The following is a 15,178-nucleotide window of genomic DNA, read 5'->3' on the forward strand; positions in this document are numbered from 1 at the left end:
TCAAATATCTTTTATTGATGAGTGTCGACAATTGCTGGGCAAGAGCCAAATGTATCCCAAAACGAAAGAGATTAGTTAAATGTCAATTTGAATTCTAGACAACTAGTTCCTGCTTTTTTGCGGCTTTCTAAAAGAAAGCGTACACATAATAACTGAAAAATGTGATCGGAACACTCGAACCAACACTATAAAACACAATTCCAACCCCTAACAGGTGTGGCGAGTGTGACATAGAGACGGTCCCTCTGCCCGGGCTGGCAGAACAAAACAGGAGAACTTTTTCCCAATACGACACAAAGCGGGCGACAAACGATTAGCAGTTGTACTATTTTCCTATTCCACTGAATCACGTGGCTTGCACGTTCTTGTCCAGCTTTATGCGCAGCAAACAGGTGACAGATAGAGAAAAGTTCCTCTTCTAACGGAAAACCCCAGTGAACCCGATGAAGTCAAGTTTGAAGGATTAATCCAGCTTAATGAGTACGACTTTAATCTTATTTATTCAGTTTGACACAGTTTCGCAACACTGTTCAAGTTACCAGTAAAAATAGTTCTAACAAGTTTTCAATATACTAACTTCAGGACTTAGAAAGTAAAGAATTTAGAATAGGAGAATAAGAAGAGGTGACGTATAGTAGGCATAGCGGATAACAAGAAAAGAGCATGTGAGCGGTTCATTAGTTACATGTTCTTTTGTCTCCTTTGTTGTCTTTGATAGCATTGATTGTCTAAGTCCTTGCCAGTTGCTTGTTAGAAACACAAAACTGTTTTCCGGAGAAATTAAAAAAAGGAAGCCGAACTTCACTTCACGCAATTTCCGTTTTCCGATCTGACTCGTTTGTAACGGAATTTTGCTTTCGATTTTCCATTTCCGTCTTATAATATTTTTTTTGGGCCATCGACTACATCTTGCATTGGGAACGCTGAGGCACGCCACTGGCTCCTGAAACAACAGACATCAACAAACGATAAAAAGTAAAAAAATTAGCAGAATTTAGGCATTTCGAATAAAAACCCAAACAGGCGTTTTCAGCCGATTTTTTGAACTTTAGAATATGAGTAATATGTAACGGGATTTGGGTTTCAGGTATTTTCGTTTCGTCAAAGCCATTAAAATATAAAGTTTAAACAGTTTTGTCAATATATTAAACTTGGGATGACTGCATTTTACTGAATTTGCTGCAGTGTGTTTTAGATGTTTCACCACAACTTATACGGTCCTTGTGAAAACCCTTCATTAAATTAAAATGTAATTTTCTTTAGCAAACACAGTTCCAGTAAATAGCTACTACACTGAAAACATGTTCTCTCTTGTCAGGATTGACTTAATTACTTGGGCTAACTAATGTGCATTAAATAAATAAAACAACCTGAGAAGTTAAAAAGGGATATTCTTGATTTTTATTAAAAAGCAGTTTATATTATCATGTACATAAGATGGCGCAAAAGCATCCAAAAAAATAATTTGAAATTTGTTAGCTCGTGTCCAGGAAAACTGTTCATATGCCAATTTTCGACTAATTACCTCAAAAGTGAAAATAAATATGAAAAGAAAAACGACGAGAGATGTCCACTTCGTCCCTTTGACTTGCCCGTCAAATCGCTACTTTCCCTGTAAAGAATGGAGAACAGATCAGTGTATGCAGTTGTGTACAAATTGCATGAAAATTAATTTGGTTATTGAAGAAAGTACAACTGCATGTTGTAACTCATTGTTCATGCGAACATCTCAAGCTTCATTCAGATTGTTTGATGTCTGTATCGGCTCTTATAAGTCGTTGTTTTTGTGCCGTCAGTTGGATATTAAATATATCTTATTAAACGGTTTTAAGAGTGTGTAGAATGGCTGCATATTTTTACTCGTTGTTTGTATTTTAACTTGCCCTGTCAGGTTAATTGTCTACATACAGCACAACTCGTAAAACAATACAATCGGTTTATACGGGCGTATATTAGGGTCCCCTATACCTCTTTGCAAAATGGAATCACGTAAAAAGATTTGGCTTTTCACGCGTCACGAATAATTCTTAAAATGTTTTCACGTTCACGCAAAAATCATGGCGATCCCTGTTAAGATCTGTTACGCTCGGAAGGTGTAAGACATGATATTGTGTCTTACCGGCGATCAAAGGAGCTTCTAGACATCTTGACTTGTTAGAATTCTAGACTTGCTTCTTCTTGACGTAGTTATTATAACCAGCCAATATAGTGCGCTAAAGATAATAGCTATGGGGATTCCGAAATAGCGAGCAAGTGATCTGTCCGTTTTTTTCTTTTCACCTATAAAAAAATAAAAATACAGAGTAGTACTCAACTGCACTACATGATGTGCTTATATGATGTACAAACTAAAGATTAATTTCTGACACGCTAAATGGATCCCCGCGTCTCCACCTGGCAATAGTCTATTAAAGTACACACTTTTCATAGAAAAGGCGACTGGTGAGAAAGCAATAATGCCTATAGAAAATAATTAAGAAAAGAAAAGTGGCAAAGTTACACAATATACCAGTGCTTGTTATTAAAGCTCACTGACCTCGCCGGCTCTGACCATTGACTGAAAGACGTGTACTTATAATAATTAGATAATAAAAATGGCCGTATGTGCACAGGGAACCCAAACGCTGTATTAGTTATTCATAATCTTATAATAAAAATGTTCTTATTTACCTGCGTTACTGTGTCTTTTTTCACCGGTTTGGGGGCGATTTGAATCAGAGGGAAGGCGGTTTACGTCGCAAGTTACGCAGGAACGCAGGTACATAAGAACATTTTTATTTTAAGATTATGAATAACTAATACAGCGTTTGGGTCCCCTGTAGTATGTGTTCATGAGGTGACACAGTAAGTGTTTGTTCTAACGGACTCCTGGTCCCCAGGGCGCCCGTCCATCTTAACTTGCAGCAAAAGTGCCCTGGTACGAGGTTTTGTTTGTGTACACTAAGAGTGGAGGCTTTTAAATATGAATGTGTATTAATACACTCTCGAGTGATGCCAGCCGAAAGCAATCCTGTGATCCCGTTTACGTTTGTGGGTATTTTTTTTATATGTAGCGTGTAGGCAGCATACAAGTGCTTTAGTTTGCGTTTTAGTGAGGATAGTTGAAAACGAAACGGAAATGAAAATAGGAACACCCAGTTCTTTTCAGTAAAACGAAAGGTAGGTTTTTTGAAAACGTATTGGTGTGGACGATAAATTATCACTCGGGGCGTTTACCACTTGCATAGAAATTAGCATTCCATTGCACAGCAAACCAACCTGACGGTGATCCTTGATCCCTAACCGGAGCTACTGTTTCCTGGTTTATCTCAGTTGGGAGCTCTGTGGGCCTCTGGAGGCCGGTCGTTGTTTTTTGTGGCGCTTCTAGTGTTGTATGTGGCACGTCTGAAAATGTAAGCATAAGTAAAAGCTTGTACGCACGTCGTTGAGACCGCTTAACTCTGGATAGCCAGCGTAGCAGGCGCCATAGTTTCGAGCGCGCGCATGATGGGAAACGCGAAAGGCGCGAGGTGGGCCACGCGAGGAAAAATCGAGGAGGCTATATCGCTCCTCGATTTTTCTTCGCGTGGCTTTCCTGCGATCGCGCTCTCTTTTAAACGCGCTAAAACAACTACACAGGCGCCTGCTACGCACCCTAACCTCTGGGCTCTATGACTAAAATTATTGCTATCCTCACCAGGGCCCAGTTGTTCAAAAGGTGTATAACACTATCCTCTGGATAAATCATACTACACTATCCACTGGATAGCGTTATCCACCTTTTGAACAACTGGGGCCAGATGGGGCATATCCATGTATCGCAGACATTATTCCCCGCTCCCATAGCACAATTCGCCGGTACTTTGTTTACACTTTTTTATAAGAACATAACAATAGTGCCATACCCAGGAAATGTGAAAATAAGATTATCTGGAACAGTGTCCAAACTGTATGCAATAAAAGAAGAAGATTGATAACTGAATGTCGGAATTCGAATTTGTAAGCCGAGAATCCTCGTTAGGCCGGGTTGTCCGGCTATTTTATGCAATTTTTTGCATAAAGTGTTGCATTGAACGTTTTGAAGAATAAAAATATGTAGATTGCAAAGTAATAAAAGATGTTATATCTCATTCTCGTCCCCGTAGCCCTTTCGTTTCTCTTAGCCGGCTGGGCCTTGGCACGAGAAAACGAAGGGCTCTTGGGACACAGGATTTACAGTCCTAGATTCTTGGACTTCCGGCCTTCATATATGCAGTCATGACGTTTCAAAAGAATGTATGAGAGAGTCGTTACGTTTTCGACTTCCGTTTTGGAATTCTTTGTTCCAAACAAAAATTCGAATTAATTCAAAAATCCTGTGTCCCCAGAGCCCTTCGTTTTCTCGTGCCAAGCCGGCTAAGAGAAACGAAAGGGCTATGGGGACGAGAATGATTATATCTGTGAATTTAGAACGTCAGTCCGGTAGCGCAAGATGCGATAATTTCACCAACCTGCACTTTTTTGCAGTTAACGATTTTAAAGAGCGTTGATTTTTTTCAGTTCGATATGAACAAAGGTCCGTTCTTAAGTATGGAATATTAGGGGATTATATTTTCCGGACTTCCTCCATCATTTTGTTTGTCGAATGCATGTGACTCTGACGTAATTATTCCAGAATATCCTTAGCGTTCTATCTGTAAAAGAACCGGCAATAACTGCAACAATATTCAACAATTGAAGACATCCTAAAGAAAGAAAAAGCATTCTGTCTTACCTTGAATATAGATAGTAAACTGCAGTAAGGGATCTTCACTGTAGTTTCCGATTGCCCATTGGTAATAAGGCCTCAGCTGGTATTTACCAGCCATTGGCTTGGTTATATTTTTAATTGCGAAGCAAACAGTCCTAGACAGTTTCCAATATTCCACATAACTGAGGCTAAAATAAGTTTCGCACTGCTGATAGAACGGCCCATCATTGTAACAGGTGCCATTTCCAGCGTCACCTTTCGGTAATTTGATGACTCTATCATTCGGGTTATCCCGTGCCACGTAATAAAACCCTAAGGTGCTTCGCCGGTCTGTATCTGTGACATTTACAAGAATAGAAAGAGCTTGTCCTTCCGTCACTATAGAGAGAAGATTAAATCTCAAATTAAAAGGCGCAAGCCAAGGCTGTTAGCCTGTTCCAGGCGTTCGGTTAGTTGGGAAGCGGCGCAGGAAGCGGCGAGCGAAAAAATGGGGAGGGGACTAAGGCGAGGGTCTCCTTCCCGCCCCCCCCCCCTCCCCTTTTTTTTTTCGCTCGCCGCGCTTCCCAACTAACCGAACGCCTGGAACAGGCTACAAGGCTGTGTGCATGTGCGTCAGATTTCTTTGCGGCACATTCCCGGATCGCAAAGAAGGTTTCCAGCACTTTCCAGCTCTTATACTTTGATGTATGTATAACAAATATTTATCAGTTGCTGCTGCAATTATAATATCAAACAAATGTCCAATAATTACTCAACATTACAAGTTGTGGATACTTTCATGACGTCACTGGTAACCATAGCAGCAGTAGAATCTGTTAAAAACGAGCTCGGTGACCCCCATTTTTATAATGGAAGAATGATGATCATCATGTTAAGATACATTTTTAAAAATTTTCGAAAATTAAACAAAGGTGGTTAAGTAACATAAGCTCATCTTAAAATATAAGGAAATAAAACAAGTGATATGGAATTGATCCTTTTGTACATAGCTCCAGCCTATTCCCCGACAATAATAAGTTCAGTCCCTCATCCCAATCGAAACTTGAAAAGAGTAAAATTCTGCTGGCCAAGCAAGGGCTAAGCCATGGGAAGATTAAAGGACATTCTAAAATAAAATGTTTGGCTAATGGCTTATCCTTAACTGACTGTAGAGTTTTAAAAGTCCAAGTATTTATCTCTTATCTAATGCTGAATCACTTACAGTTGTAGACATTTCTCTCTGAATTTTGTTGATGAGACAGAGTTGATATGGCTGTAAAACAAAAGAAAAAAAATGAATATATAGTACTCCATAGGCGGTGGAGCAGGGAAGGCAGAGGGCTGAAGCCCCCCCCCCCCAAACGAAAATTGGGAGGGGGGGAGACTCAGCCCCCCCAACGTTTTGGTGTACATGTCGAAAATACCGCGAGCGCAGGGTAAAATTGGATTCTCAAGATATTCCGTCTCGTGAGCGAGTTAAAACATCTTCGAAACTTCCCTGGACTTCTTCGGGAAACTTCGTTTATCTTCGGAAAATGATCGGAAACGTTCGTTAGTCCTTCGAAAGCAATCGGATAGTCTTCGATAATCTTCGATCTAGAAACTGCTCAGGAAACAAAAAGTTGCTAGCCGGAACGGAGAAAAGTTGCACCAAATATGAAAACCCGCCGAGTATTTTAAGGACAGTTCCTGGACAGTCCTAACCCCCCCCCCCCCCCCCCACGTTCGAGAACGCTTCACCGCCACTGTAACTCAAAGAAGTTACAATTAGGACAATAATACATGATCAATTAAGATATGAAATTTCTCATCCAGAATTCAATTTGATATCGACTTGCACATGAGAAGAGAATTTTTTTACATCTCCAAGCTGAAGCAGTTGAATATACGAGGCAAAAGCTTGCGAGAGGGTTCTGGGGTATCTCTTCCTCCTTTTCGAATTCTAGAGGCTGTAAAACTCTTTCAGAGACATTTTTTATAATGACGTATTTTTTGAGAAAAATCAATCTTGTTCAATCGGGGATTATTTTCCCAACAAAACAAATTTTGTTTATAATTTTGGGTAAAAATCTAGATGAGGCAAGTGCCTCGTCTTGCCTCTTGCTAGTTACGGCCCTGTATAATATTTAATACAGTGCAAATTTCGGCTGCGCATATATCAGCAGACTTGACATCAACGATGCCTTCACATATGAAAGAAATTGTATTTTTATTGATTCTTATAGTAATCCTGAGTAATCAGGCGATTGAGCTTAAATTGAAATCGCGAGCACGATATCCCGGATTGTGCGACAGGAGCTCCAATTTTCTTTTTTCGTTTCGAGGTCAGAATGTCAAAAATATATTCCGTCATTTAGACAACTGATGCGAGGGACTGCATATTTTATGTTTTCGTTCATTCCCAGGGTGTTTTAAAAATGCTCCTGGTTTCACAAACACCCTTGTATTCTAGTATATATTCTCAAAAGTTCAACAATAAGAAAACGTGGCCACGAGCCCGCTGCGATCTGACGCCGTCGCCAAAAAACAGACGACCGAAGTAATTAACTCCTGAATAAACCACAAATCTACAAGTGACCCCTCCTGACCTTTTGAGAAAATATTAGGAATCAACAGACTGTATACGTATTAAGTATTATATTTGTAATGAAATTTGCTTTTCGGTAGATTTATATAGGCCATAGTTTAATTACTAGCTGACCTTCGAACGCCTGAGACAACATGCGAAAGCTTTGTGTATTTCAAAAAGGTACTGTCATGTGATCGTGAGTCAACAAAATTTAAGCTTACATTTGCATAAAGCACGCGGTTTCTTAAGTCTGTTCCGCCGGCTTCAAACACACTCGATTTCAGCTACGTAGAAAATATAAGAAAGAAAACCGTTTCTTGAAGACAGCGATAGAGAAAGATTATACTGACAGAAAATAAAACATATTGAAAGTAATTAAATCAGTCGCCGTGAGGCCGATCGACGACATCATCAGCCGTGGATCGGCGAAAGCTAGGCCGGAATATTAAACGCAAAATACTGTAGCTTAAGGCCGCTCTCGACTCACTTAATTACTATCACTCATGATTCTACTGAACTGAGGACGACTTCAAACGCTGGGAAAACAAATCGTATACATTCATTTGCTTAATTATTATTTTTTCTAATTTGCATCATGACCACCAGGCGACCAGCATGATTCAATCGTAACTAATGCTGTTATTTATAACATCGAAAGCGAAACTGGAGTTGAAACCAGTTGTTATTGACAACAAAAGCCTTTACCTACCTTCATGAAGACATGCCTTGAAAACACAAACAAATATCACAAAATATCTACGAGCAAAGTCCATGAATATCGAAGCACGTCCAAACGTCGCAAAAGTGTTAGTTAATGTTTCACTCAACCGTGGATTGATTTAATCATGACGTAATGTAACCGAGCCTTGGGGAGTGGCGTGGGGCTATAAAGTGTTTTTGAGCAGCATTTTGCTTTTCTACACTATATTAAAGGGAATCCATAAATAAAATCTAGTGCAAACTTGTGTTTGTAATCTTTAAAAATGGTGAGCTGACGAAAATTAACAATGCGCTTGATAGCTCTCATTGTATATTTTAACTAATAAGAGCGGTGGGTGCCTTAGGCTTATCCGCAATAACAATCCAGTCACTCCCGATCCCGGGAGTCACTTCAATAATAAAAAGAAATCATTAAAGCGTTGTTACCTTCTACTAACAAGCCTGTTTCTAATTCAATACAGATGAGCGCAGTATAAAAGACTGTTATCCAACACACTGAGAACATATCCAAGGCCGATGCCTGATGAAATGAAATATGCGATATGGATTGCTTAAATTAGTCATGCATAATGCGTCGTGCTTTTCTCGCACGTTCTTCGGCTCACTGGCAACAAAAGGGACAATTAACCGCAACTTCTGACGCATCTCAACTTCTTTCAATTGAAATTGCATTGGGGTGTGCAGTATTCGGTTACCGACCCAGCGGCCAATCAGGGACACGTCCGATATCCACGACGCTGCCGAAGCCACATCACGCGAAGAGAGTGACGGGAAAAGGACCCGGCCTCGAGGGGCAAGACCCCGCCACCGACCCGCGGAGGAGACGAGAGGAGCGACCCGGGAGAGAGCACAAGGGAGGAAAGGAGGGAGGGAGACAGCGGCAGAAACTGTCCGACGACAGAGACGGGGTGGGGCGGGGTCAGGTGGCGCGGGGCGAGCGTCCGAGACGGCCGACCCTGAGAGGCAAAGGTACGATAGGTATATATATTGGCCAATTTTTCTCGGTCATTCTCGGGGTATTTCGCGCAATTAGGCAATTTTGATCTTGAATTGCGGTATTGCAAGAATTGATGAAAACAAATAATTTATTATCCCAAACTCTTCCTAATTATCCCAAACTCTTCCTAATTATCTTAAACTCTTCTTAATTAATTATCCCAAACTCTTCCTAATTATCCCAAACTCTTCTTAATTAATTATCCCAAACTCTTCCTAATTATCTCAAACTCTTCTTAATTAATTATCCCAAACTCTTCCTAATCATCCCAAACTCTTCTTAATTAATTATCCCAAACTCTTCCTAATTATCCCAAACTCTTCTTAATTAATTATCCCAAACTCTTCCTAATTATCCCAAACTCTTCTTAATTAGTTATCCCAAACTCTTCCTAATTATCCCAAACTCTTCCTAATTATCCCAAACTCTTCCTATCTCAAAACAATCAGGACGTCAGTGAATTAATGTCGTTATCTATAGCGCTTTTGTAAACAATTTTCGTTACAAAATTGAAAACGGGTTGGAAGCCGGAAAGGATGATAGTGTAATTACATTTTGCATTGTCTGGATACCACAAAGCATGACCTCGATATCTCAGTACCTTTGTACTAAAATTACAGGCATTTTTAAATTATACTTTAGTTTTGCGTTTGCGTTATCATGCGCGTTCAGTACTTATACCCTCCTGACCTGAAACTTATTGGTAGAGAAAAGTCGAAAATAAAATATCACGATGGAAGCAAGACGAGGGAAAACTGTGAAGAGAACAGCAAGATAACGTTTGATCTAAGATTCGTTCATACTTTCAGTTGTATAAAACAAAGTGATTGATCATTAAAAAAACAAAACAAAAAAATGTGTATCGACAACTTTTTCTTCTTCGTGACCGGCTCCTGTTCGTGATGATTTGGAAAATCATAGGTTGCATAACGTATGGTTTTGAAGATTGGATTTGAATAAAGGTTGATTCGTCCTGTACATGTATGTATTAGAAAAATAAAGTTCTTACCCATACTTCATCCTGGGTATATTCTGAGCATTTTCGGAAGTCTGTCCTTTCTCAAAACTAAGGTTCTTACAAGAAAGCCTTTCTCTTACTCGGAAACGATACAGTAATAGCAGTAAAGTAACTGATGATGGGCTAAACCAGTTAAACAACAGCAACAGCAAATAAACAAAATATTATTAATAAAAATATTTTAATATGTTCTTTAATCGTGATCAATAGAAGCTATAATGTCATGAAGATGGTGGTGACGTCGTCGTCCTGACACCTACAATCCCAGACAAAGGTATTTGGGACACCACACCTTATAACGTGACAATTCGTTACGAATGCTATGAAATAAAGATTCTTCCTTCCCCCCTTTCCAATATTGCAAATCCGCCAATAGACAGCAATGGGAGCCATTGTTTTATCAGGTTACACAACATTGAAAAGGGGGGAGAGGAGGGATTTTTTAAAAAAAAAAACAGCAAGTGTCCCAAGATTGTTGTCTTGGATTGTAGCTTTATCCACAGGGGAATCAGTTCGACTTTATCTCTTTGTAACGGCACTGCATGGAAGAGTTTCCGATTCTTATTTCACCAATTTGAAAAAAAAAAAAAACAGCGACCAAGTGCACTCGTGAGACTGATTACTCTGTCCGCCATCCACTGCCTTACTGAGCTCTCACTGCGTGCAGGCCTCTGTTCGATTGCGTTGATTTATTTGTCCCTCTAGTATCGTTCACTGTGTTAACTACACGGATGCCATCTTTAGAACACTATTATGCTTGAATTGTAGTGAAAAAATAAAGTAATCTGTGAGATGAAGGAGAAAACGCGAAGTTAGCTACAGTCAGGTGAGATATGGCCGTGAAGCAACTGACTATCAGTCTAAAAAGAAAATCCAACGAGGTTCGTTTTATTGTTTGCATTTTCAGATGAGAATTAACAAATGGTATTGCCTGCACAAAAGACTTCATATGAACACAGAATGTATTCACATACAATCAAACAGCTGGACACGTGATACTCACTTGACGTTAATGAAGGAGATGTATTTTCTGTCGTTGTTGACTGCCATGTTATAAAACGAAGCTAAACGAATTTCTTTCGCGTTTAAAAAAAATCTGACAGAGTATTTTCCTGAATTATATGCACTTACCATTTGAAGTGACTTTATGTCTACAACTGATAAAAAAAGTAGACCGAGCAGAAGAACGAATGGCCTTCCTGCAAGGTTAAACGAAATCCCACCAGAGGAAGCTCGGGCTGAAGGTTTAGTCGTAGTCGTGGATAGTTCTAAAAAAGTAAAAATTTTAAATTATTTCCTTCAATAAGAAACAAGTACAGTTCTAAGGTGGTATATTAAAATTGACCACTATTCTTCTTATCCTCGTCAATTGCTTGACAATGTATATTGAAACTATAAGGAGAAAAAGGAATTTGTTTTACAAAATTTAAATTAACAGAGATTTAGTGAGATTTTCCATTAAAACCTGATGTGTGGTGAGTTTGCAGTGTTGTGGTAGTTCCACCAAGGACCACTGACTGAACTGAAGAACTCTTTGAGCTCGTTCTGGTCAGGTCTACTTTGTGGAAAGAAATAAAAAAAGCATATTAATGAGAGCATTTTCTATAAAAAAAAACTAGTTAGTTTCAAATCAATATTTTCTTTGTTCTAGCTAAAGTTAGCAATAGCTGTCCGTTTGTCGCGGTTTACATACCAGTAGGAAAGAAAATCAAAGAGTATCTTTATAATTTGTAAAATGCGTAATACAAATGCGAAATACGGTTGCTAAATAATAAAACACTTTGCTATTATATGGTTATGTATGTTATATACAGGGCTCTCCTTGTAAGCCCAGTGGTGTTTGTTGAGAGCTCCTAGCTGTTCCTTACTAAATCTTATCCGTGGGGAAAATATAATAAATTGACATTAAAACTGACTGAAACAGAGGTCGACTCGCAAGAAATTACTCAGGATGAATACGATTTTGATCAATTTTAGAATTAAATTAAATTATAAATGTCTCTCATATTGCAGAATTTCATGGGTCTTGTTCTCAGTAACGTGATTAACACTAAAATAACACTAAAATAAAAACGGTCATCAAATTGTTAGAATCCTTACTTGGAGTGCGGCTTTTAGCTTTTGTTGAACTACATTGACTTGGGGATTTTACCGTTGATGTAGGTTTCGCTAAATAATAATAAAAATATATATATATATAATAAAATAAAACAATAAAAGACAAATTATTCCTTCATGTTATCAACATCATCATCATCATTTTTATGTTGAGATGAAATTTTGTACATAGTTACTTATTAATTCCAAAAGGTCTTGATGGCAAACGACAAGTGGAAGTTTCACATTCAACTTTGTCACGGTAATTCATGGTATTATAACACGGCGTACATATATTTAATAAAAACTCTTAAAATGAAACTTAAAATGATTCAGTGATTAATAATAGTGTTGTTGTTTTGGGTCCGTGGAATCAAGATTTACCAACAAATATTAGGAGAACAAACCCAGATAAACACAAGGATTTTATTCTCTACACACACGAGGAGAGGCACGTACTGCACATGTACATAGGTCCGCAGATCATGCCCAGAAATGGCATTACAAACTATAACAATAGCTAGTGTCTATACCTCAACTGATTTATCTTTCGTTACTCACCTACTACTTTCAGAATTATCTTGTCTTTATGGTTTGCTTCCATCCATCTAAAGACGTGCTCGACTGTATAGTTCCCACGATCGTCGAAAGTGGTGTTGTTTACTTCCAGTAATAAATGGGTCATATTCCAAATCTTAAACTCTGTCTTTTTCAGGCAAAACTGTTGCAAAACATCATCCGGGCATGTTGCGTTCTGCTTTCCTTTTTTAATGATGGCGAAAGCAACGCCGTCCCTCCAGGCACGATACTCCTTGAACTCATTCAAGCCTTCACGGTCCGATCGGGGCCAAAAGAGCTTAGCGGTTTCTCCAGTAGAAATGTTGTAGACTTGAGAAGTATTAACGGCGTTGCCTAGCACAACAACTGAAAAAAATAAATGGTAGAGAGATGTACATCCATTGATAAAAATTTACAGAAAAGCTTCCTAAAATATAACTGAAATTAAAATGTGCAAGTGTATTCCGCGACACGTACGTTATATAACCGAATTCGATTTGTTGAAGCTGGAAGATGAACAATGCGAAGATGATCTGAGGATATCATTCATTGAACATGGCCAGTACAGCATTCCGTTCAGTAGAAAATCTTGGAACTTAAAATAAATTAAGTGGCAAGGTGTACAGATAAGTCAAACAACTGCGCTCGTTCCTTGCCTGACATTGAAAACTGACCTTCGGTAACATTTCAATACCTAGCTGCAGAAATCTCAGGCCCTGACTCTTATTCACCAGCAGAAGTTACAGTGAGAAGCTTTACGTGTCTCTGCCTGTAAGTTGTTACTGAACTGAATTGCTGGTTATCATTCTACATAAATTAGGTTTTAAATTTTGTTGCCATCTTTTCCTTTCAAAACAAGAAAAACAACATGTGATACGACTTTCGGTGATCACAACTCCACAAGCCCTAATAAACTACGATGGACCGATCGATGATTGGGAACAAGGTTGGCCGAATACGTTAATTTGCTTGTTAGTCCTTGTTCGATACTGTTTGGATCGACAGAAATCAGGCTAGCCTAGTCTGAGCTGCATCAAACTACTCAATGCATTGCATTTGCATATCAATGACTGTATATGCTGACTGACTCAAACAATCATCTTATAGAAAAACAACTATACGTTGTTGCATCGAACGAAGTCCCTAGTCAAGTCTACTAAGTCTCGGTTCGCAATAGAAATTCTAGCTCGCAAATAAAAATCAAAAACGCCAATTAAAGCGGTCAAAGAAACTTTCCTGGAGAACCGCATGGCTGCCGATCGGACGCACAACAGATCACAGAAGTGCTGTGCCAGCAAATTTTATCAGTTCCAGTTGTTCCGGTTTTTGACAGTGCACGTGACTTAAGCAAAGTACACACGTGTTTGGGAGCAAAGTCCACGCAAGCGTGTTCTCTTGATGCGTAGCGTGACAGCATTTTTCTTCGCCAAATCACTGCAAGCAAAGCCATCTGTGTTGCTGGTTACTGTATTACTGAGATTCTTAGATTTATATCAGTTATTAACCAGCAAGCTTAATTTAAAACGTTATGCTCTTGTCGCTCTTTGGGCCTTGGTTCGCCATTTTGTCCAACGCATTGTACACTTAAACTTTAAAATATACTGTCATGTCAACAGTAAAATCATTTTTTTGGCTTCTATTTTTTCTGTTTCCGGAGGTGGAAGTAGTTAGGACATGGCGGACAATGCAATATTTTACACTAAAAATCGTCATATTGTCTGAGTATAGGCCCGACATAAGTAAATACGCCTCAGTGATTACTCTCCAAATTGTCAAGTATAGATATGATCATGACTCACCTAGTTTACACCCTGACAGACCTGCTTCAAGGCTATAGATGAAAGCAGTAATGGCTGCTATCCGATAGTACATGCCGCTCCGTTTCGTGGCTAACTGTTGATGATAAGGCGATGTTTTTCCTCGGAATGACCAAAGGACTTAATTAAAAACGATTGGTCAGCATGTCGAGAACAAAGCTGTGTGCCCTATTGCGGTTTGTGGACAAATTTCTGTCATTCCTGAGTTGACTACAGCCTCCACCTAGTCTTTTTTTGTGCTGGTCACGTAAACTCTCTTTAACGCATCCGTTCGTTTTTTAAACAAACTTTCAAAACGTAACAACAATATCATGTACGCTTCATGAGTTAATTTTAATGCTTCTCGTTTTTGTTTGTTTGCTTTTTTTTTACGGGATTTTCTCTAGCATAAGTGCAGTTAATTTTCCTTCAAATAATGTTTGCGTTGTGTCGCCGTGTCAACTTTTCCTACCTACAGGGTCGGCGCTTTTTGTTCCGGCCCATCACCCTCTACTTCTTGACCACTCCCTTATTAGTCTTACCAGCGTTGCATCTGCTCAAGGGAGGTCGACCTACTTCTCCTGCTTCTACATGATGATGTCGCGAGACCAAAACAGTTAAAATAAATCAAAATACATGAAGTCATTTCCTTAGTACAGTAGGACGAATCAAGCGAGATGAAAACTTCACTTAAGCTTCACTTTAATTCATTGATTCTGATTCGGCAATAAAGACA

General features: G+C 39.0%; 2 protein-coding genes across 4 annotated transcripts; both read right to left on the reverse strand.

Annotated features, from left to right (window-relative positions):
* Positions 1-1,378: 1,378 nt before the first annotated feature.
* LOC144654749 (uncharacterized) lies at positions 1,379-8,504 on the reverse strand. Of its 2 annotated transcripts, none has more exons than XM_078514980.1 (6): positions 8,403-8,504; positions 5,910-5,960; positions 4,733-5,086; positions 3,259-3,384; positions 2,120-2,280; positions 1,379-1,612 (listed from the first exon to the last, which is right to left on the reverse strand). In XM_078514980.1, exons 1-5 carry the CDS (start codon positions 8,479-8,481, stop codon positions 2,138-2,140), a joined length of 753 nt encoding a protein of 250 aa, XP_078371106.1. In that variant the 5' UTR covers positions 8,482-8,504; the 3' UTR covers positions 1,379-1,612; positions 2,120-2,137. The 2 variants fall into 2 exon arrangements, with proteins under 2 accessions (XP_078371106.1, XP_078371107.1); XM_078514981.1 differs by lacking the exon at positions 8,403-8,504 and adding an exon at positions 7,966-8,082.
* Positions 8,505-10,159: 1,655 nt separating this feature from the next.
* LOC144654747 (uncharacterized) lies at positions 10,160-15,068 on the reverse strand. Of its 2 annotated transcripts, none has more exons than XM_078514979.1 (6): positions 14,446-15,068; positions 12,650-13,012; positions 12,092-12,160; positions 11,457-11,546; positions 11,123-11,259; positions 10,160-10,776 (listed from the first exon to the last, which is right to left on the reverse strand). In XM_078514979.1, exons 1-6 carry the CDS (start codon positions 14,516-14,518, stop codon positions 10,732-10,734), a joined length of 777 nt encoding a protein of 258 aa, XP_078371105.1. In that variant the 5' UTR covers positions 14,519-15,068; the 3' UTR covers positions 10,160-10,731. The 2 variants fall into 2 exon arrangements, with proteins under 2 accessions (XP_078371105.1, XP_078371104.1); XM_078514978.1 differs by having other exon boundaries at positions 11,457-11,549.
* Between the last annotated feature and the right edge of the window lie 110 nt (positions 15,069-15,178).

This window comes from Oculina patagonica, chromosome 5 (genome assembly GCF_052425735.1).
Source record: "Oculina patagonica isolate OP01 chromosome 5, crgOcupat, whole genome shotgun sequence".
NCBI lineage: Eukaryota > Metazoa > Cnidaria > Anthozoa > Scleractinia > Oculinidae > Oculina > Oculina patagonica.

Excerpts from the sequence above, each read along its gene's own strand:
- LOC144654749 (XM_078514980.1), bottom strand. The coding sequence starts at position 8,481 with ATGTTCTCAGTGTGTTGGATAACAGTCTTTTATACTGCGCTCATCTGT. Across the intron at positions 5,961-8,402 it reads AACAGGCTTGTTAGTAGAAG|CCATATCAACTCTGTCTCAT; the intron begins GTAACAACGCTT and ends TTTGTTTTACAG. Across the intron at positions 2,281-3,258 it reads GGATCAAGGATCACCGTCAG|GTGAAAAGAAAAAAACGGAC; the intron begins GTTGGTTTGCTG and ends ATTTTTTTATAG.
- LOC144654747 (XM_078514978.1), bottom strand. The coding sequence starts at position 14,518 with ATGTACTATCGGATAGCAGCCATTACTGCTTTCATCTATAGCCTTGAA. Across the intron at positions 11,550-12,091 it reads AGCTAAAAGCCGCACTCCAA|TAGACCTGACCAGAACGAGC; the intron begins GTAAGGATTCTA and ends CTTTCCACAAAG. Across the intron at positions 10,777-11,122 it reads ACATAAAGTCACTTCAAATG|ATTACTTTATTTTTTCACTA; the intron begins GTAAGTGCATAT and ends TTCATCTCACAG.